Raw genomic sequence first — 24,027 nt, forward strand, 5'->3', positions numbered from 1 at the left:
AAATGCCAAACTGTCCATACACAAAACTCAAGATATTTGATTCACTAACATTAGATCCCAGAATACAAATAAAATGTCTAATCCGTAGGACTGAATTAGTAATTTTGATTTACATGAAATTTTAAGATAAATTTTTAAAATAAAATTAAAAAGCAAAACTAAAATTTTCTTCCTTTTATGTTTCTGAAATACTTAAAGCCTTGCTAGTTAAATGAAAATAAGCCAAGGATTCATGTCAAATTTAAGCAGACTGAAGAAAATCTAAATTCCCTATTGCAGGCAAACAGCAAGTCTCAGACTACTGTCCAGAGCCATTACCCAAAAATACTCCAACTTCCCTAGTCAAGCCTTTCTCATATCTTTTTTTTTTTGCAGTCACTAAAATTAATTCATTCTGATAGAGGAAAATATATATCAGTCTGAGAATCTGAAGGCATAACTCTGGTGAAAAGCAGTTACTTTCTTTTAGTCAGCAAACATTTAATGAGTATTTATTATGTGCCCAGTACTGTACTAGAAAAAAGAAAATGTAAGAAATAAAATATAGTCCTACCCTTATGAAGTTTACTGTCAGAGAGATAGAGAAACTGAAAAGAACAATACAGTGTGATGAGTGCTATGATAAATGAACAAGCTCTTTATCAAGACAAAGAGAGAACAAATGTAGGCACAAAAGGTATAACCAAGGAAGGGTTTCAAAGGTGATATATGAACTCAATGTTCAAAATTGACATGATCAGTAAAAAGAATAATGAGATTGTTTCCAAGACAACAATGTATAAACAGAATTATACATTCAGTGAGCTACCAATAGTTCCCTATATCTGAAAAACAGAGTAAAATCTAGAGGAATAGACAGACAAAAGGCTAGAGAGAAAAAGGCAAAGGGGAAAATCATTAAGGACCTTATGTTCCAAGACAAGTATTTCAAACTCTATCTTGAAGGTGTATGAAGTCACAGAAAGATATTGAACTAGTGGTGACAAGATCTGACTTTTAGAATGAACAGTTATATAAAAAATATAAGGAATAAACAAAGAAGAAAATGACTCTGCACAGGAAGCCCAATCAAGTTAATGTGATAGTAATACAGACATAAAGTTATTTGGGCTTCAGCTAAGAAACACAATAAAGATGAAGAGATCATTTCAAGATTAATCAGACATGGTAAATGATTATGGTATAAATGATAAAGAAAAAGAGGAGTCAAGGAAAATTTCCAAGTTCTAATGTGTAAAACTGGGTATATGGGCAAGTCATTCACTCAGATAATAAGGGGATATAAAAACAAGAACAAGTCTGATAATAAAGACTGTGTCCTTATTTTGGAATAAGTTTAGGAGACCTGAGCCGTATGAAAAAGGTCTAGTTAGTTGAATTCTAGTACCAAATTGAGATAAGGCAACAAAAAAAATTAGAATTTTAGTGTAACTCTTCACATTATATTTTAAATTCATGAACATGTAATTTAAGTGCCAATAATTCTTGGTGGGAAAAACTATTCTTTAGAGAAAATGGAACACTACATTGTTTAATTCAAAAAGGTCAGTCATAGGATGAGGAGACTGATGAGTTTATTGCACTTGGAGGAGAGTTAGATAAAGTTTCTTTTCATAAGAAGAAAGGCATTACAGTAATTCTTGTCATTAGTCCTTTATTTAGATCTGTCAGCACAGTTAGAAATTAGTTCTCATTCACTGATGAGGAAAGCTGTTAGAATCCAGGAAAATGAAAGCAAGTTGTTTCATAGATTACTGATAGTAAACTGACTTCAAAATTGAGTTTTAGAAAATTAAACTTACATTAACATGGCCTAGTACAGAAAAGCTAAGCTTTTTTTTATGACTTTACCTTTTTAAAAAATAATATAAATACCATGTTTGCATGTACTGATAGAACTATACTTTTGTTTTTTGTTTGTTTGTTTGTTTTGTTTTGAGACACAGGTCTCACTATGTAGTTGAGACTAAACTGGAACTCACTATGTAGCCCAGGTTGTTCTCAAATTCAAAGCGATCCTCCTGCCTCAGCCTCGCGAGTGCTGGAATTACAGGCGAGCGCCACCACGCCTGGCTCTAGAATTATACTTTTATTTTAAAAGTAGCTGTGTTCAAACTTAGCAGTTTTTGTTCAGGTTTTGGATTAAAGCTCTTAATACTGTCATTCAGATTCCAGACCATTATTATCAAAATGCTGTCTATTACCAAGTTATTCTAACTGAAAATGAAATATGTTCTCTCCCCTCAAAAAAAATGTAAGGGTTAAAACTCTAAGTGGAGATATATTTAAAGCTAATTTCTAGATTTCAGCTCCAAATTCCACCTACAATTCCTTTAAAAACACAAAACAAAACTGGTCCTGTTAGTTGTCAAAATTAAAATGAGTATTTATTGTTAAAAACCTGGAGGCGATATTTTAGTATTCTTTAAAAAAAAAAAATGTAGGCAAGGACAAGGGGGAAAAATGAGAACCAAGATACATCACGTAGAGGTACAAGATTCCAATGATGAATGTAACTGTACTGTATACCTAAAATGTACCAATACACTCAATTAAAAAAAAAATTTTAAATGTAAAATATAAGAAATCTCACAAAGTTAAAGATCCAGATAAAATAACATTTAAAAGGTATGTTAAAGATGTAGAGAATTAGAAATACAGGTCAGGGATTTAGCTCAGTGGTGCCACCACCTGCCTCACAAGCACAAGGTCCCGAGTTCATTCCCTGGTACCAAATAATAAAAATAAACTAAGATTTTAAAAATAAATACTTATATACATACAAATGTGTTTATGCATTTATATACACATACATATGTATATACAGTATATGTATATTGATTTTATAAAATAATTCCTACACATGAATTAAAATATTATAAAGGAAGTTAAATGTACTGAGACTTGTTTTTAAATGTAACCCCATGTCTGTCCACTTAAAGAAGTCCAGAACCATCATCTAACTTTGTGAATTAATATTAAAAGCTACAATATTTGCTTTAGAATAGTGCATACTAGTATATGCAGATCTTCTTTAAGATCATTTCCAACTATCTTATTTTTAGAGTATTGGATTTATATGATTTCAAATGTGGTAAGTTAAACAAAACCAATACTGAACAACATACCTTTCAGATAATTTAAGGCTTTGGTGAAGAAGTTCTAATTTTTGACATGTCTCTATGCTGTCAACAGAAGTCGAAGGCAATGAGTCTGATTGCACCTTGTTGGCGTCACATAAATTAGGATGGTTTCTAGGAAGGGTGTTTCTGAATTTTCGTCCTAAATCGGTCCATAGGACATTCGTCAACATAACTTTGAGTTGCCTGTTACACACATAAATAATTAATAAATATGGTACTAAAAGTTGTATAATACATGAATTTACCACAAACTATAACAAATAAATATGTGCAAGAATTCTTAATTTCAGTTCTTCAAGCAATTAAGAGTAGAAATATGGTAAGTAAGAAAACAAAAAATGCTTAGCCATTCCCCAAAATACACAAAGTAAGGCCTATTTCACTTGGACTGGGATTTTCCTCAGAAGTCTCTCATGCACACTACAAATGTGCTCACACACATGTAGCTATGGATTCCTGGCAACCTATCCATGTTTATTCACACCATTAGTGTAAGGACAATATAAATCTGTGCTTCTTATCACAGATATAACCTCTTTCTGCACTAAAAATGTTTTTGAATGTGCTGATTCAGAAAACATTATTAAAACAGTGAGTGAAATAGTATATCATCTATAATCTTAAATCAATGGAGTATTAAGATAGAGATTTAATTTACCTTATTTCTAAAATGGATAAATTTAAAAGACTTAATGTATCAATCTTAAAAGGAAGCCTGATAAATGCAGTTTTAGGTTTTTGTCTCATCATATTTTGCCTATTTGTTCAATCAAAATATCTCTATGCTGACAACATTTGAAAAATTATGTTTAGCTCTGGAATTATGGAATATAGTTACTGCAACAGTTGAACAGATTACTAAATGGACTTCTAACAATGTCAAATGAGAAATAATTGAAATCTTTAATCAGAAAAGTGTCTATTTTACTACCTGTTCAATGTTTTAGGTGCTTTTTGTTTGCTTGTCTGTTTAACGAACACAAGAATATTAGAAACAAAAAGCAAAATGCTCACATATTTTCAAGATTAAACAGGAGAGAGAAAAAAAATCACATGCTTGCAGCAGCTACTTGGGGACATATCCCAAGAGATCTAGGAAGAGGGGAACAAGCCCTAAGAATTTCTATGGAATGCTTTGAAACTCCAATCATGTTGAATTAGGGGGAGGAGGTTTAAATTTAAAAAATAAAGAGGTGAGTGACATCTTTATGAATTAATAATTCATTCAACAAATATTTAGTGAACATCTAGCAAAGGAACTGTACTGACAGGATCTAGAAACTCGGCAACAAACAAGAGTTCTTGCCTTCACTGAACTTACATTCCAGAAAATAACTCAATTCATTATTTATTTAAAATCGTGATAGGGCCAGGGATTTAGCTCAGCGGTTCCACTGCCTGCCTTGCAAGAGCAAGGACCTGAGTTTATCCACGGTACCAAAAAATAAAAAAAATAAAAAAGTCGGGCATGGTGGCGCATGCCTTTAATCCCAGCACTCCGGAGGCTGAGACAGGAGGATAGCTGTAACAGCCTGGGCTACATAGTGAGTTCCAAGTCAGTTTCAACTACATAGTGAGACCCTGTCATTTTCTACCTTTAATAAATATGATCCCTCACTACCTTTTGCACATGTCTTGTTCAGGACAACAAAAAGCTAGAAAGAATCTCTGAAAAGAGCCCACAGCACCCCCAAAACCTCAGTAACAAAAAGATGAATCTTAATATTCAGTGACACACAATAGATGATTTGGTTGCCTGGGTTTGTAGGGGGAAGGTTGGAGGACCAATGGAATGGAGGACATGAAAAACTCTCTGGGGCTCTGGTTATATTCCAGCACCAGTGGCAGTGGTAGTAGTTGTGTATACCATGACGGGTATACACTTATTAAAATTCATCAAAATGTACATGTAAAATGCATGAATTAGGACTCATGATGGCTGAATAGAGATTCCCAACATTCACCTCCTCCACAACAAACCAAAGTATCAAGCTGCATTTTAAGGTGGGCTGCATTTTTGTATTATCCCATATCCCATAGAAGAACACTGGAAATCAGCAACAGAGAGACTAGAATCTTGTAAGATTCAAAGACTGGGGTTAACAGCAAAGAAATGCAAACAAAACACACTAGCATCTGCCATTCAAGATCAATAGTGGAGGGACAGAGGGAAAAAGATAAATGGGAGAATACAGAAAACTATCAAGTGTGGATGCTGTCAGTCTGAGCTACTGAGAAGTTTCACATTCTTCACAGTCCTTCACAGCCCACTTAGATCAGAAACCTGAAATCTGTATAGTAGCATTGTACCACATCTGACCACTCACTGCTGACAAGACTGGGTGCTTTGGTTTATACCACTGCCCCTCCCATGCAGCACCTGGGCATATATGACTGACTGGTTACAGAACAAATGCCTGAAGTTCCTCACTATTACTGGCACTTCCCAAGGCATTTCCTAAGTAGCACAGTACCTGAAAAAACTGATCACCTGGCTAGAGACATCTCTGTCTGAGTGGTCACACAGTGAGCACCCTATACACACTGCTATATACACCATACCTGCATGTGAAGCTGGAGTTTCAACACTTTTGCCTGACCTAAAGAGGCAGTGGGTCTCTCTAACTCACCACAGTATGCACTGTGCTATGGTCATTAATTACAGCCAAAGAAGATATAGTACCCAACTAGAAGCAAAGCAAATATTGTAAACAAAATGGACAACACAAGGTATGTATCTTCACAACAAAAAGCTGCTTACTAATAAAGTTACCCCAAGAAAGTGATAGAGATAACTGATCCACCAGATGTCAATGCAAAAGACACAGGAGGAAAAAAAATAATAAGTATAATGCAACTCCTCCAAAAGAACACAGTAACTTTCTAGCAACAGATCCTAAAGAAATCAATATGGATAAAATGCGTGACAAAACAACTTATAAGAATGATTATAAAAATAACTCAATGAAGCTGAGCATGGTGGTACACACCTATAATCCGAGGACTCAAGGCTGAAACAGAAGGATCGCTTTGAGTTCAAGGCCAGCCTGAAGTACAAAGGGAGATCCTGTCTCAAAAACCAAAAGGCTCAATGAGATCCAAGACAACAGAGATTAAAATCTTTAATGAAATCAAGAAGACAGTTTAGGACATGAATGAGAAATTCAGGATAAAGGTATTTTGAAATAGAACTGCACAAAAATCTTGGGAAAAAGCTGAGTAAGTCAAATTTTTTAAAAAAATACTACTAAAAGCCTCAGTAATAGATTAGCTCAAGCAGGAGAAAGAATACAGTATCTAAACTTGAAAAGAGGTTTTTTGAAATATCTCAGTCAGACAAAAAAGAAAAAGCAGAAAGAATGAAGGAAACATTCAAAACTTTTGGAATATCATTAAACAAAAAACACTGTATTTCAGTATTACATGAAGAGAAAAAAGCATAAGGGCACAGAAAACCTAGTCAATGAAACAACAGCAAAAATTTCCTTAACCTTAGCAAAGATGCAGATACCCAAACAAAGAAGACTTATAGGACCCGTAAATAAACATAAGCAGAAAAGATTTTCACAACAAAGTATTACAATAAAACTGTTTAAAGGACAAAACAAAGAATGAATTCTAAAAACTGAAAGTGAAAAGAACCAAGTTGTGTATCCTCCGTGAGACTAAGAACAGATTACTCAGCAGAAACACTACAGCCCATGAGAAAAAGGAATGACATATTCCAAGTGCTAAAAGAAAACAACCACTAACCAATACCACTATACTTACTAAAGATGTCCTTCAGAAATGAAAAGTAAAGAACTTCCAAGGCAAGCAAAAACTGAGCAAATTCATCATTCCCAACTCAGGTTTTAAAAAGAGATGCCTAATCAAGGGATGCTGGCACATGCCTGTAATCCCAGCATGCAGGAGACTGAGGAATGAGGATTACCATGAGTTCAAGGCCACCCTGGAATAGATATATAGCAAGACTTATCTTTAAACACACACACACACACACACACAAAAAAAAAAGATGCTTAACCAAGTCCTGTATATAGAAGCAAAGAAGGATAAATACCATTATGCAGCATGCGAAAGTAGAATTTCAGTAGAACAGTAAATACACAAAAGAGAAATAGAAAATAATTATCAATATAGCAAACTACTAAAGCACAAAGATGAATAATAGAGGAAGAACAAAACAGAGCATTAAAAACAGAGGAAATCAATAATAGGACAAAAGTAATTACATACCAATAAAATCTGGAATGCAAACAGAATATACTCTCTAATGATACACTGACCGAAAGGCTAGGTGAAAAAAAGCCAACAAATATGCTTCCTATCAGAAAGTTCTGCAGTAAAGATACACACACCCTGAAAGTATTTAAAAGTATTAAATGCTTTTCCATACACCAATAACAAATTTGCTAAAAAAGAAATCGTGAAACCAATTCCTCTCACTGTAGGTTAAAAAAAAAAAACTAAACACCTAGAAATAAACATGAGCAAGGAAGTGAAAGACCTCTACAATGAAAATTACAAAATAATGATGAAAGACGGGCCAGGTATTTAGCTTAGCCTGCCTTGCAAGCACAAGTCCCAAGTTCGATCCCCAAAACCAAACAAACAAACAAAAAAAAGATTTAGAGTCCATGAGAAAGTACCAAAAAGAAAGCAAAGAGATTAAAAATCGTATTGAAACTATGGGCAACAGAAATGACCAATATGAGAACAGTGTCAGAACTAGAAGATAGGAATGGTACAAGTAAACTTATACTGAGGTAACTTAAAAACAAGAAAACATGAAAAATGGATCTAATAACCACTGAAGAATACAAATATGACTACCCTAAGATTAATTAGAATTAGTGAAAAATCAAGACATCATAAATGGTATTAAAAAACCACTAATAGAAATAATAGCAGAAAACTTTCCAAATATGAGAAAGAGTTTAACATACATATGAGTGAGGCATACAGAACCCCAAATAGCCATAAGCTGGAAGTTCTCCATAACATATTATAGTCAAAATCCCAAAAATCCAACACAAGGACAAAATTTTAAAAGCTGCTGGAGAGAAGCAATAAAGTATTTATGATAAGCCCATCAGAATTACAGCAGACTTCTCAACACAAACTTAAAAGGACAAAAAAGCTTAGAGTGAAGTGTTTTAAGCCCCAAAAGAAAACAACATCCAACCCAGACTGACATATTCCTGATGAAGAAATAAGTTCTTTCCATGGCAAAGAGTGCCTCAAGAAATTAATGAGCACCAAACCAGCACTTCAAAAAAATTCCCAAAGATATTTTAGAAAAAGACAAGGAAGTCCAAAATGCCAAAAAGTGTAATGCAATGACTAAAAGAGACAAAGTAAGACTATAGCAGGAGTGTTTTTGAAAAAAAATCAACAGGAAAAAAATTAATGGTAGGAATTAATCAATACTGTTCAATAATAGCTCAGTGTGAATGACCTCAATTCCCCAATCTATAGACAAAGACTGGCAGAACAGATCAAAAAACAAAACCCAACATTATGCTGTATACAAGAAACACATTTAATCCAAAAAGAAACGCAGACTAAAAACAATCTAAGTACAGAAAACAATATTCCTTGCAGTGGAAACAAGCAGGAGTAGCAATGCTATTTTAAGATAAAACCAAAGCACATCAGAAGAAGCAAAGAAGTTCAGTACATATGGCTTAAGGGAACAATTCAAGAGGAAGAGATAACAATTATAAACATATATGCAGCAAACACTGGTGGACCCAAATATATAAAATAAACACTATTGGACATAAAATGTTAGATAAATGTCAACACAATTACAGTGAGGGAACTCAATACCCCACATCATAAGTAGACAGCAATTACACAAAAAATCAGCAAAGAAATATTAAAGTTGAAGCTCATCTTCAAACAAATAGACTTAATAGATATCTACAGTGTTCCATCCTACAAGAGAATGCACATTTTTCGTAGCAGTACATGGAACTTTCTCCAAAAAAGGCCACACAGTAGCCTATAAGGCATGCTTAAGAAAATTAAAAGCATTAAAATTACACCATGCATATTATCAGATGATGGGGCAATGAAACAAGAAATAAATGGCAACATTAAGAACACAAACAGGTGAAAATTAAATATACTCTTGGGTAATCAATCAATCAAAGAAGAAATCAAGGAAGAAATTAAGACAGTTCCTAGACTAAAACAATAATGCCAGTACAATATACTAGAACCTGAGACACGATGAAGGCAGTCCTAAGAAGGGAGTTTATAGCTGTGAACACCAACATAAGAGTGATTCCAAATAAATTAATGATGTACCTCAAAGTTCTAGAAAAATAAAATCCATATCTTGAGCTAATACAAGAAAAAAATTGCACATATCAGTGAGAATTAATGAAGTTGAAACTGAAAAAAGATATATATATACAAAGGTTAAGTGAATGAGTCAAAGAGCTGATTCTTCAAAAGAATACAAAAATAGACAAATCCTTAGCAAATCATACCCCCAAAAAAGAAAGAAAACACTCAAAGCAATTAGACATAGGGCTAGGGATTTAGCTCAGGAGCGCCATTCCTCAAGGACCTAAATTCAATCCCCAGTACAAAAAAAAAAATACATAAAATACACAAAATCACAACAGAGACCACTGAAATCCAAAAATTATCAGTAACTGCTTTGGAAACCTGAACTACAATAAATTGAAAAATCTAGAATTGATTAGTTTCTTAGATATATATGAATTACCAAAACTGAAACAAGATATAAAAATCCCTGAATAATCCAGTAACAGATCATGAAATTGAACCAGTAATTAAAAAAAAAACTTCCAATCAAGAAAGTCCAACTCTAAAGGATTCAGAGCTCTGAACTTATAAAAACCACAGTCAAGATCTAACAGCAGTACTACTCAAACTAATATATAAAAGCCAAAAAGAAAAAAAGCTGAAACAGAACTGGCGAAGTCATTCCTGAAAGCTAGCATTACCCTAATTCCAAACCCAGAAAAGCATCCAATCAAAAGGAGAACTGCAGGGAGAGGGGAGGAGGGGGTGAAGGGAGGGCAGGGACAAGGGGAAAAAATGAGAACCAAGACCTGTCATGTAAAGGTACAAGATCCCAATAATGAATGTAACTGTACTGTATACCTATAATGTACCAATAAACTCAATGAGGAAAAAAAGAGAACTGCAGGCAAATCTCTTTAATGAAAATGGACATAAAATTTCTCAAAAAGATATTAGAAAAGAGAAAACAGCAAATCATCAAAATAAATATACAGCATGACCAAGCAGGATTCATCCCAAAAATGGAGGAATGGTTCAATATACACTCATCAATAAAGGTAATATACAACATAAACAAAGACAAAAATCAAATGATCATCTGAATTGACACAGAAAAAGACTTTCACAAAACCCACCATTCATTCATGATTTTTAAAAACTGGATAAAATAGGTATAAAAGGACCTTCTCAATCTGATAAAAGCCATGTATAACAAATCAATGGTCAACATCATATTAAATGGACAGTAGACTTTACCTTCTAAAATCAGGAACTAGTGATTGATATTCTAAATAGCTATCAATCACCTGGGTGGGGGACCAAGATCTTCCAGGAAAGATCCCTGACCCACCCCTTACCACCAAAGATCCTTGCTCATTCCATATATGCTTGCTACATGACTTGTTTCCCCATTGGATCCCCTTTTAATTAATATTATCTAAGTGACAATACTTGTAATCTTACTGGTTCACTATAGTTTCGCCGCACCTTGTGTTAGGGAATTGATCATGTTAAAGTATGCTGTGACACCACCTCACAGGCTGCATTCTCCTGGTACCTCTTGGCTCCTAAAATGACCTCATGCCCTTATCTCTGGTTTCCTTCCCAAGGCCACAGTGGTCCAGGAAAGTTGAAACCTGTGACTGGGCCCATAAAAGCAATCTGGCCTGTGATAGGTTAAAAGTAGCCCACTCCTGATAAATAAGCAATAGCCCACCCCAAAACTAATAAAAGGACCTTCCTTTCTTTGTTCTTCTCTCCTTCTGCTTCTTCTTCCTCCTCTCTCCCTCTTCTCTCTCTCTCTCTCTCTCTCTCTCTCTCTCTCTCTCTCTGCTCTATCTCTCTCTGCCCACCCCTTGAATAAAATCTCCAGTTGGACCTCTGGGTGTGTGTGTATGTGTGTGGCCTAGTTGTTGAGCATCACTATTCCCTTTCATTGGTGTCAGAAGCAGGATCTGGGATTGCCAGGCCCACAGGTTAAAATACCTGGGGACCCAAAACCCAGATACCAAGACACTCCAACTCAGCTCCCACCCGACATCCACGACCACCTTCATTGGCGCCATTCTCACAGCCAACACCGATCCACCTATCTTCAGGCCTACACCGGATATTGGTTAAGTTTCCCCTTCTGAGACATCTTTAGGATAGCGGGAGATCCCAGAGTCCTAGACCACCCAGGAGGACCACATCCAGGACAAGGCCAGGGCCCAGGCCCTCTGTCCCTCAGTTTTGGCAAACTGGGTTTGCTGTGTTGAGTCCGGGACTTAGCTCCCCATAAACTCCTATCTTGTGCGGGGGACACCTTCACAAGAGACCGAGTTTCAGCTTTCTAGACCGGGTTTAGAAAAAGAGGGAGGGGTCCTATCAGAACTCTCGGAGACGTCTGGACTTCTGATAACCTCCTGTCCTGGTGGTCATGGGCTCTGGCTCTTCCATACCCATAGACTCTCCTTTGGGATGCTTACTCAGGAATTTGGAGGGCCTTGACCTAAAACCCAAGCAGCTAATTTGCTTATCCACTCAAATTTGGCCCCAATATCAATTAGACAATCAAAATGCCTGGCCACCTAATGGCTCCCTTGAACCGGGTCTAATTAGGGACCTATGTAACTTTTGTGAGCATCAAGGAAAGTGGTCAGAGATTACATATGTCCAGGGTTTATCTTATCTTAGCAACCAGCCCTCTCTTTGTGCCACTGCCCAGAGACTATCTCTTCTGACACCTCCTCCCACACTTCTGCTAGCTCACAGTCCCTCCACCACCAACCCCCTCCCTCTTCATTCCTCAGACCAGCAGGACCCAGCCAATGACCCTCCCCCATACCGGGCACCAGGAAACCAACCCACTCCTCCCCCTACCCCATAAGGCTCCTCCTCTCCTCCTAGATCTCCTACTCCTCCCATTCCCTCAGCACCTCCTACCACTCCACCCCAAGCTCCAACCCCACCTCTCACTTTTTCCAAGTCGCACATGAGCCACACGAAGGAACCTTTGAGCCAAGTAGCAGGGGTTGAAGGAATCCTCTGCATTCATACCCCCGTTCCCCATGACTGAACTAGCTCTCATCCAAGCCAGACTTCGTTCTTTTACTGTTGATCCAACAACCTTCGTAAAACAATTTCAACTACTGACACAGATTTAACAATTAACCTATCATGATCTTTTTGTTGTTCTCACCAATGCTTTAACTCCTGAAGAAGGCAAAAGAGTGATGGATCAGGCTCATGCTCGTGCAGATCAGGAGCATTTGACAAACAACCACCATCTGGTAGGTGCTGCTGCAGTCCCGGAACAGGACCCAGGACGGGATTACAACACCGATGTGGGAATTGAAGCTCAAGACAGGTACATTAATTGTCTCCTTCATGGGCTCCGCAGAGCCACCATGAAGTCTGTAAATTATGAAAAGCTTAATGAAATTATACAAGAATGAAAATCCATCTGCCTTTTTACAAAGGCTAACTGATGGCCTCTGCCAACACACCAAACTTGACCCTGAGTCTGTTGATGGCCAAAGATTAATTATGATGCATTTCTTTTCTCAGAGCTACCCTGACATTAGACTCAAACTAAAAAAGCTCGAGAGGGGACCTTTGACTCCCCCTGCAGAAGTCCTGGCCACAGCATTTAAAGTTTATCATGGCCATAATGATCTCAAGACCACCAAAAAGTACCAATTATTGGCACAAGCCTTCAGTCCTTAAAAAGCCACAATTGCCTCAAGGTAAGGGACCCTTCAGGGGGTCCCCTCAACCACCAGGACCCTGTTATCCGTTCAGTCAAAAGGGTCAATGGGCCAGAGAGTGTCCAAATCCCAGAGTGCCTACAAAGCCTTGCCCTAGGTGCCACCAGAAGGGACACTGGGGTCTGGACAGCCCCCTGGCATCCACCCGCCATCGAGCCGCCAGCCCCGCTACTCCCCAGAACAATGACCTGATAGGTCTGGCAACAGCTGAAGGGCTATGAAGAGGCCCTGGCACGACTGGCCCAATGCAGATCACCACCCAGGAGCCCAAGATAACCTTAATTGTGGCAGATAAGACTATTATTTTCTTATTTGACACTGGTGCCAGCTTTTCTTCATTGAGAGAATATTGGAGACCTACCTCCCTGTCTCAGACCTCTATTGTTGGGGTAGAAGGTCAAAAACAACGCCCTCAACAGACTCCCCTACTGTCATGCACAATTGGCGATTTTTCATTTCTTCATTCCTTCCTAGTCCTCCTATCCTGTCCCGTTCCCTTATTGGGTCATGACCTTTTATCCCAGATTGGGGCATCCATTCATTTTTCTATGCTGAGCCCTTCCAACACTCCAATGTCTTCCTTTTGTCTTCTGTTCTCCCATGCTATTGAACCTACAGTCCCCACCTAACTGCTTGCCATATCTGCTGTTTTTTACTTGGTAAACTTGCCTCTCAGAAAATGTGCTTACCCTTTAGAAGAGGTCCAACTGCCTCCCCCTTTGGTGTGCTTAAAACACTTCTTGTACATTGCACATTCTTAAATTGCAATTATAGGGTTAACTTGCTCTCTTCTAAAAACTCAGAGTTAATACTGTTCTATTGGCAGCCAGTCAAATTTTAAGACGTAACAATCTGAGAATAGAAAAGGGACACTTTAAGCTGAAGTTTGTTATAAAAGGTTAATAGTAAATGAAACAAAAAAAAATATTGGAAAAGCTACAAATAAGAGTTACACTTTTGACATAAAAGGTTTTTCTATTACTTTCGTGTTAAACCATATCTTCACGCTCCTCTCCCAGTCATATCCACAGGACCTCATCTATTCAGCTACCGCCACGGGACCTCTGAAGGTCAAACTTACTCAGATTGCAGAAGACCTGGTTGCCCCGGATCCTTCACCATCATCCAGTCCTGAGTCAGATAAGCCAGCCTAACTGTTTACCCTCTCATCCTCTCATGGGGTATTGGGATACATCTCACACTACAGCACCGACTGGTATCCTAAGTCTTTTGATATTAATACTCCTGGGACTTGTCCTTGAGATAAGATTGGCCACAGTATCTCCTCCCAATTATAATTTTACTTCCAGGTGTTTACTCTCATTGACCTATTACCTCATAATCTCATTCTTTGCCATTCTTAATTGCTAAAAACAATAATCGTTCCTCTCCTGCTCCTGTTTTCTCTCCTAAACCTTACCCAAGCCCATAGGCCCCTAGTGTGTACCTTGACTCACTCCCAGCCTAACTCAGCCCTCCTTCAGACCCAGGTAGCATCTCCTGAAATCACGTTCCAGGCCACCTTATGCCAATTCTTTGACCAAATCATCAAATTCCTGCCGCTCTTCAGAATCGCCCACCGCTAATTTCTGCTGCCCTTTCCATATCTACCTATACAGTTGCCCACTGCATTCTCCATTTTATTCAATCCCAGGTCAGTCACCTCTCCACTCAAGTCTCCCGATAGACAGCTCACCAGCTGATACTTCAGGCCAGAGACCTAAGTGAGACCACCGTGTTACATGACAACCAAATGACTAACCATAGCTCAGATCTCAGCTCAAACATGTTCTAAATGATCTTTGGACTGGTATTTTCTGGTTTGCTCCCCAACCTCATCCTATTACCTGCATAGCCAACTGGATCACTAATGCACAGCTCCAAAAAACTTTATCAGACTTAACCACGACTGAAGTCACAATCTTTACCTTTATACCAGCCTCATACAAATTATCTTCTACTCTCTCCTCCCTCATTAACTGATTAGTGTGCTTGGACTTTTCTCAGGAAGCCCTACCAACAATTCCAATGATAATGTTCCTGCTGTCAACAATTCCATGTTCATAAAGGACAACTCAGTCAGCCAACCTCCACACCTGCCCCTAGGTTGACTTGTTGCCCCAAACTCAGCAGGAAGTAGTTACAGAAGACAGACACTCTGCCCCCTTCCCCTGGAGTGTGATTTACACTGGCTGCTGTTTCTCATCTAAAATCAAAGAGTGGGGAATGTTAGGGAATTGATCATGTTAAAGTATGCTGTGATACCACCTCACAGGCTGCATTCTCCTGGTACCTCTTGGCTCCTAAAATGACCTCATGCCCTTATCTCTGGTTTCCTTCCCAAGGCCACAGTGGTCCAGGAAAGTTGAAACCTGTGACTGGGCCCATAAAAGCAATCTGGCCTGTGATAGGTTAAAAGTAGCCCACTCCTGATAAATAAGCAATAGCCCACCCCAAAACTGATAAAAGGACCTTCCTTTCTTTGTTCTTCTCTCCTTCTGCTTCTTCTTCCTCCTCCCTTTCTCTCTCTCTCTCTCTCTCTCTCTCTTTCTCTCTCTCTCTCTCTCTCTCCTCTATCTCTCTCCTCCCACCCATTGAATAAAATCTCCAGTCGGACCTCTCAGTGTGTGTGTGTGGCCTAGTTGTTGAGCGTCACTATTCCCTTTCACCTTGAACCCACCTAACCTCATGGCTTTGTCCCAAAAAACACCTTTGAGAAGTTGGGTGAGCAGGCAGCCCACTTTCCAGGCCCCCTTCTGTCTCTCTTAGGCAAAAGCTTTCTTTCTCTCAATAAATTTTCCTACGCTTAAAAAAATAAAATAAAATCAGGAACTAGACAGGGATGTCTGGCACCACTCTTGTTCAATATAGTTCTTGAAACAATAGCCAGAGCAATCATGGAAGAGAAAGAAATAGAATATGTATAGGAAAGGAAGAAATCAAATTATCATTATTTGCAGATGACATGGTTCTCTATGTGGAAGACTCAAAAAATTCCAACAGAAGATTCCTAGAATTAATAGCCAAATTCAGTAACTTACTAGGATACAAAGTTAACACAAAAACCAACAGCAGGATACCGGTATACCAATAATAAACTCAATGAAACAGAAATTAGGGAAACAATCCCTTTCATTTAGCATTAAGAAAAATTAAATGCTTAGAATCAGCCTAACCAAGGAGGCAAGAGACGTCAACAACAAAAACTATAGAACTCTGAAAAATGAGATCAAAGAGAACATCAGAAAATGAAAAGATATCCCTTGTTCCTGGATAATCAGAACCAATATAGTAAAAATGCGCACACATTTACAACCAATTTAATGTAATCCCAATCAAAATACCAACAGCATTCCTCATAGAACTAGAGCAATCAATCCTAAAATTCATTTGCAACTAGAAGAGACCCAAAAGCTATCCTGGGCAACAAGAGCAAAGCAGGAGGCATCACAATCCTAGACTTGAAGTTATAATACAAACCTGCAGTGATTTTTTAAAAAGCACAGTACTGGCCAAAAAAAAAAAAAAAAAAAAAAAAAAAAAAAAGACATGGTTCAATAAACAGAACAGAGGATGCAGAAGCAACTCCAGGCACATTCAGCCACCTGATCTTTTACAAAAAAGCCAAAAACTTATGCTAGAGGACAGACAGCCTCTCTAACAAATGGTACTGGGAAAATTGGCTATCCAATGCAGAAGACTGAAGTATCTTTCTAGATACTGAAAACCACTATCTTTCACCATGTACTAAACTAAAAGGAAAATAAATCAAAGATCAAAATATTAATACAAAAACACTTAGCCTGCTAAAAAAAATAGGTGAAACTTTTGAAGACATAGGTATAGCCAAAGACTTTCTGAACAGAAGCCCAACTGCACAGGAAATTATACGTAGGATCATATCAAAAAAGCTTCTACACATCAAGGAAACAACAAAGTGAAAACATAACCTACCAAATGGGAAAATTTTTTACCAGCTAGTCACCAGAAAGAGGACTACTACCTAGAATATACTGTACAAAGAACTCCAAAAAATTAGATCTCCCAAAATAAAGGACTCAATCAAAAAATGGGCAACTGAAGTGAATAGACACTTCTCAGAAGAAGAAATACAAATGGGCAATAATTACATAGAAAAAAGTTCAACATTTCTGGCTAGTAGAGAAATAGAAACACTGAGGTTCCTTCTTACTCTGATAAGAATGGCTACCATCAAGAAATCAAGCCGGGCATGGTGGCGCACTCCCCGGCACTTGGGAGGTTGAGGTAGGAGGATCACTGTGAGTTTGAGACCAGTCTGGGCACACAGTGAGCTCCGGAGTAGTTTGAACTACATAGTGAGACTCTGTCTCAAAAAAAACAAAAATAAATAAATAAATAAATAAATAAATAAATAAAATGCTGGGCATAGTGGCACACATCTGTAATCCCAGCACTCAGGAGGCTGAGGCAGGAGGATCACCAAGAGGTCAAAGCCAGCCTAGGCTACATAGTGAGTTCTAGACTAACTTGAACTACATAGTAAGACCTTATCTTAAAAAAAAAAAAAAAACAGGAAAGAAGGACAAAAGGAAGGGAGAGAGGTAGGGAGGAAGGGGGAGAGAAAGGAAAGGAGAAAGAAATCAAATAAAAATTAAAAGGTTATGAGAAAAAAGGAACCCTTCTTCACTAGTACAATCACTATGGAAATCAGTGGATACTGCTCAAAGAATTAAAGCTAGAAATTCCATTTGAATCTTCTATTCCCCTTCGAGATACCTTGTCTTCCCAGAAGAGTTAAAAATATATTACAATGATATATGCAGGGGCCAGAGATTTGCTCAGTGCTTCTGCTGCCTGCTTCACAAGTGTAAGGTCCCAAGTTCGATCCCCAGTACCAAAAATAATAATAACAATAATAATGATATGTGCATACCCCTAATTATAGCAGTACAATTCACAATAGCTAGTTTTGGAAGAGACCTATATGTCCATCATCAGATGAATGGATAAAGGAAATCTGGCATTTATCCACAATGGAGCAGTACTCTGCCATAGAGGACAAGCTTGAGTCATCTGTAGGAAAATGGATGCACACTGAGACCACAATATCAAGTAAAATAAATCAGACATACAAGCTTAAATATCTAATGGTTTCTCTTATATAAGAAATCCAAATTATAAATAAAGACCAAAATAAAACATAGATAATAGAAAATAAAGAAATAAGAATGTCTCCCAGAAAATTTCTTGGATTATTAATCAAACCTTTGTGATTTTATTTCTGCATTTTGTGATGTTTGTAGTATTTAGAGTTCACTAACCAGGGTTCTCACTGTCCATGATAATATTTTTGCCAAGAGAACATGTCTTTGGTTCTTTAAAAAAAGATATACCAATGACCAAAAAGACTACATCATTTAGTTATTAGGAAATGCATACAAAAACCACAATAAGGCCAGGGATTTAGCTCAGCAGTTCCGCGGCCTGCCTTGCAAGCACAAGGACCTGAATTCAATGCCCGGTACCAAAACAAAATAAAACAAACAAAAACCACAATGAGATACCATTTCATATCCATTAAAACCAAAGGCAGAAAAAAAAAAAAAAAAAAAAAAAAAAAAACAAAGGCAGGCGGGGATTTAGCTCAGTGGCACAGTGCCTGCCTATCAAGGTCCTGAGTTCAAAAATCATCCCAAACCAAAGGATAAAGGGTAAAAACAACACAGGGCCAAAGATTTAGCTAAGTGGCACCTCGCCTGCCTCACAGGCGCAAGGTCCTGAGTTGGATCCCTGGTACGGAAAAAAAAATACACACACACACAGGGGATGAACAAGAAAAGGGAGAAGAGAAAGGAAGGAAATGTAGAATCTTCACAGAGAGTTCTGTTGGGAATGTAAAAGACCGAAGCCATCTGGAAAACAGCTCAGCAGTTTCTCAAAAAACTTAAACAAAATTACTATATGGCACAACAATTCTAATCCTAGGCATCTATCCAAGAAAAATGAAAACACCACACAAAAGCATAAGCAAGATTATGAGAACACTATTCACAATCACTAAAAAGTAGAAACAACCCAAATCTCCACCAACTGTTGAAAGGATAAATACAACTTAGTATATCCAAACAATGGTATCCTATTTTGGTAATAAAATAAAACAAACTCCTAATGCATGCTGCAACATGGATAAATCTCAAAACCATTATGCTCAATGAAAGCTAGGCACAAAGGAACATGTGTATTGTATGATTCTGGTTATACAAAATGTCTAAAAGAGTCAAGTCCTATGGAGATATAGATTAGTGATTGCCTAAAGTAGTGGGTGAGAATGGAGGTTGGCTATAAATGAGCGTGAAGTTCCTTTTAGGACATGATGGCAATGTTCTAAAACCATCACTAGATTGTAGTATGGCTCTGCAAATATACCAAAAATTATTTAATTATGGAATTAAAAGAGGCAGGTCTTATTAACTAGAACTTTATATCACAATAAAATTGTTAGCAGCTGGAGATTTAGCTCAGTGGTTCTGTCGCCTGCTTTGCAAGCACAAGGTCCTGAGTTCATACCCCCCCAAAAAATTGTTACATAAAATACACTGAAAGGTATTACAACCTTTAAAGTGAGATAGGGCTAGAGTTTCCAAAGTAATGCAAGCACATGTACCTTTGTTGCTTGTAGTTCCCTGCATGTAGCAGCAATTTACAAAATGTTTCAGGCACCCTAACAGAACTCAATTTACACATGGGACTAAAACAAAAAGTTAAGTTTGTGAATATTAAACTAGGTTTTCCAGAGATATATTAACAATATCCTTCCCATTGTAATGAATTATATGTCCTAAATTTCTTCAACTATAAAATAAGGCCAATGCTACTTAAATCTCACTTATTAGTGAAAACTAAACGAGACAATTCAGTTTGAAGTATGGCATATAATGTACACTTAAAAGACATTAGGTTCCATAATTTAAAGTGTTTTGTTCCAAACTGATATTGTTCATGTGCTCTGATTGGTATACCAAAAGCTCCAAAACAAACAACTAGTAGAGCAGAAAGAACAGTGCATGATAAGAACATTATACTACAAGAGAACTAAGTCCTAAGATCCAAATTCCACAATCTCATTAGTAGTGAAAATAGATCCACAGAGGGGGAAAAAAATCCTTTTGGAACAAAAGGTAAACAAAAGTGATTCTCTCAATCTGCCCAAGAGAATTACAAAGATATAAACATACAGCCCTCGTACTGTAAGCAGAATACAGGACAACTTCCCATCAAGTTACTTCCAAACTCTGCCTAAAAATTCCACTCTCATAACCCAGTTTCATCCAATCAGCTCACTATTCTATCCCATCTCAGTTTCCAATCAAATCATTCACAGGGTTCAGGGGTACAGCTCCCACCCCTAGTAAAATGGTTGCCTAATATGTAAAAGGGCCTAGCTTGGATACCCAGCATTGAAGGGTGGGACAAAAAGAAGAAAAAAATGCAAATATTTTACTTACCTGAAATCTAACATAGAAAATTTAGAAAAGGCTTTAAAATCAAAAGCTCTAAGGATAAGCCTATAGTTCAATGACTGAGTACTTCTCTACTGAAGCCCTAATTTCAATCCTTAGCACTGAAAACAAAGCTCCACAAACGTTAAAAAAAAAACCAGGCATGGTGGTACACGCCAGTAATCCCAGAACTCAGGCGGCTGAGGCAGGAGTATCGCTGTGAGTTTGAGACCAGCCTGGGCTACAAAGTGAGTTCCAGGTCAGCCTCAACTACATACTGAAATCCAGTCTCAAAAAAACGTTCAGCAGGGGAGAGGAGTGGTTACAGATAGAATGCCCCTTCCTATAGCTCTAGAGGATCTCTAGTCTGGGCAACATAGTGACCTCAAGGCAAACCTGAACTACATAGTGAGTGAGACCTTATTACCAAAAAAAAAAAATTTTTGGTTAATGAGCTGGGGATTTAGCTCAGTGGTGCCATCTCAGCCTGCCTCACAGCAGAAGGTCCTGAGTTCGATCCCCAGTACTAAAAAAATAAAAATTAAAAAAAAAAAGATTGGTTCATATCTTCTGTACTCTAGATAGATCAGAGCCTGAAAAAAAAAATCTACTTTTAAATATTCAAGTACACGTCTCTATAAATACCATGTAGAAGCATATGAACATTTTAATTTTGTGAATCTGAACTATACATTAAAAATAAAGTCTTTCTTAAATAGGACACACATGTGTAAATACCAAATAGTTTCTCTAGTATGAGAAACTGAAGGTGTAAATAAGGATTAAAATGAATAATTGATAATGTGAAATAGGAACAAAAGGTCCAAAGGGGTAGTGGAAGTGGAAGGAGTAGAAGAAAGGAAAGAAGGGAAAAGAAAAAAATATGAGATAAATAAATGGAAACAAAGCTTTTGCAAATAGGGAGAGGTGGTGGAGTTGGAGGGCAGGGGAAATGGAAAATAACAAGAACCAAGATACATCATGTAAAGATACAAATTCTCAATGATGAGAGTAAATGAACTGTATACCTAAAATATACCAATAAAAGAATTTAAGAGAAAAAAAAATAAAGTCTTTCTTCAAGGACAAATTTTTAATTACTACAAGGCACTTGATATTGAAAATCTGTCAAAATCACACTCCATTATTTCAAAGCTTCCTAGACGAGTAAAACATGAAATTCATTATACTACTATCTATGGGTTTTTTTGTTTTGTTTTGTTTTGTTGTGTGGGTTTTTTTTCTAGCTACCGGGGATTGAACTTGGGTCCTTGCACTTGCCAGGCAGGTGGCAGAACCAGTGAGCTAAATACCCAGCATTATCTATGACTCTCATTTTTACCAGTTTTTTAAGAACTCATTTTTCTTTGTCAAAGACACTGATATGTGTTTAAAATTATGGTGATTTTGGCCATTAGTATGCTTTTTCTCAATAGTTATTACTACTGTATTTTAAAATCTTTTTATCCCCAGGCATGGCGGTGCACGCCTGTAATCCCAGCACTCGGGAGGCTGAGACAGAAGGATCACTGTGAGTTCAAAACCAGCCCGGGCTACATAGTGAGTTCCAGGTCATTCACAACTACATAGTGAGAACCTGTCTCAAAAAACCCTAAATAAATAAATAAATAAATAAAATCTTTTTATCCTCAACTCTGTCATTAAGTGTATATTATGTGCACTTTATACTGCTAATGCTGATAACATATCTGAAAATTATTAACTTTGAAATAAAAGGTAGATTTTAATTCTATAAAGGCCAAATAATTTCCCTTTTAGGTTAAGTTGATAATTTAGAAGAAAAAAACTGAAATATATTAAAGATACTGCCAAGAAAATAAAAGGCAAGACTTATATGTAAGTTATTAATGTCCTCAAAGTTTGCACCATTTTATCCATACTCTTATGGAAAAATAATACTTTAGTAAGTCTGGAACCATATAATGTTTTCAAGATCTCCCACAAAATGAAACAATGCTGGTATTTACAGAAAATACTGTAAGGGTGATCATGGGAAATATTTGCACATTTTATACAAGTGCACTATGTGGTCACCAAGTAGCAATACATCTTTATTTATTACTCGTCATTGAAAAAGCATGAAAGAGGCAGGGCTAGTGAAGTTTAAAAAAAATAAGTTCCAAGGTGATGGCAAATGTTTATATAAAATGACCTTAGCTTACTACCACTAGAAACACTCCAAACAAAACTTTAAGACTCTCTTGGGATGTTTCTGAACTGTCTCTCAAATTAACTTCATGGGCGTCCACTGAAAGCAACACTGAAAAATCTGACTGGACTTTTTGTCTTTCACATTCCTTTTGTAAAGTCTTTGTCTGAACGCAGATCATCTACTTAAACAATCATTTTAACCTAGGCCTAAAAGAAGCCACTGAGACTGGAACACCTATCTTAAACTGCTGCTTAATGTCTTGCTACATTAAAATGTAACACAGTTTTTTTAATTTGTAAACTGAGATAGGACAGAAGAAATAAAAGGTAGAAAGAAGATAAGGAAAGCCTAACTATAAACTGTAGTTTGTAAGACAACTACAACTTCCAGAACTTAGATGAAGTCACCCAAGACAGCCCAATGCTAACATTCCTTAGCTAGATTTATACCTCTTCCCTAACAGACTTATTACTAAAAGGTCATAAATCGGATTAATTAAGAACGTAAGATATAGGAGCCTGACCCTGAGATAAGGACTATGGTAATGTAAACAGTACTTGGCCAGATTTACACTCCTTCCCTATCAGACCCATCACTAGAAGGCCACAAATTGGCTCAATTAAGAGAATAAACAAAAGTTTGAGTGAACCCACAGAATATTTAAATTCTATTAAAAAAAAACAAACCGAGCCTGCAAACAGACTGGTAACTTTGGGGGACAGGGGCCTCTGTGTCCCGAGCTTTTCACAGAATAAATGTATTCAGATCGAAACTGTAATGCGTCCCATTTTTCTGATCACCTGCACTCCCTATAGACTGTGTACTACGCTGTCTACTTTTGCCTATATTAAACCGTACTCATGCCTCTTTCTGACACACAATTCTTTTTCTGCAACAGAAGTCAGTGAATCTTTTACCATGGGGTGGAGAAGTTCTCAGACCCAGCCAGAGATAAAATCAGACTCTAGACTCCATTGAAGTAAAAAAATCTTTATTCTGTTTGGGTAGGGAGGATGGTAATATTTGTACTTGATGTATTCACGTAGGAACAAACCATTCTCATCTTGGCTGCAACAAATTCTTAAGGAAATGTCTTATCTCATAGCCAAATCAAATTGTCAGAAATTAACATGTTCTGAGTGGTTCCAGGGCCTGCCTCACAAGCACAAGGACCCGAATTTGATCCCCTACAAAAA

General features: G+C 37.3%; 1 protein-coding gene across 7 annotated transcripts in view; it reads right to left on the reverse strand.

Moving 5' to 3' along the window:
* Positions 1 to 24,027, reverse strand: part of Senp7 (SUMO specific peptidase 7) — a 163,832-nt gene that overhangs the window by 86,177 nt on the left and 53,628 nt on the right. For 5 of the 7 annotated variants that reach the window (XM_033768182.1, XM_010614766.3, XM_010614749.3 and 2 more), the window contains one exon: positions 3,129 to 3,326. The exons of the other annotated variants lie outside the window; for them this stretch is intronic. In XM_033768182.1, coding sequence (XP_033624073.1) covers positions 3,129 to 3,326 — 198 coding nt within the window. The remainder of the gene's footprint in view (positions 1 to 3,128; positions 3,327 to 24,027) is intronic. 7 annotated transcript variants of the gene reach the window in all.

This window comes from Fukomys damarensis, unplaced genomic scaffold, assembly GCF_012274545.1.
Source record: "Fukomys damarensis isolate Sample0158 unplaced genomic scaffold, DMR_v1.0_HiC HiC_scaffold_24, whole genome shotgun sequence".
NCBI classification, from domain to species: Eukaryota; Metazoa; Chordata; class Mammalia; order Rodentia; family Bathyergidae; genus Fukomys; species Fukomys damarensis.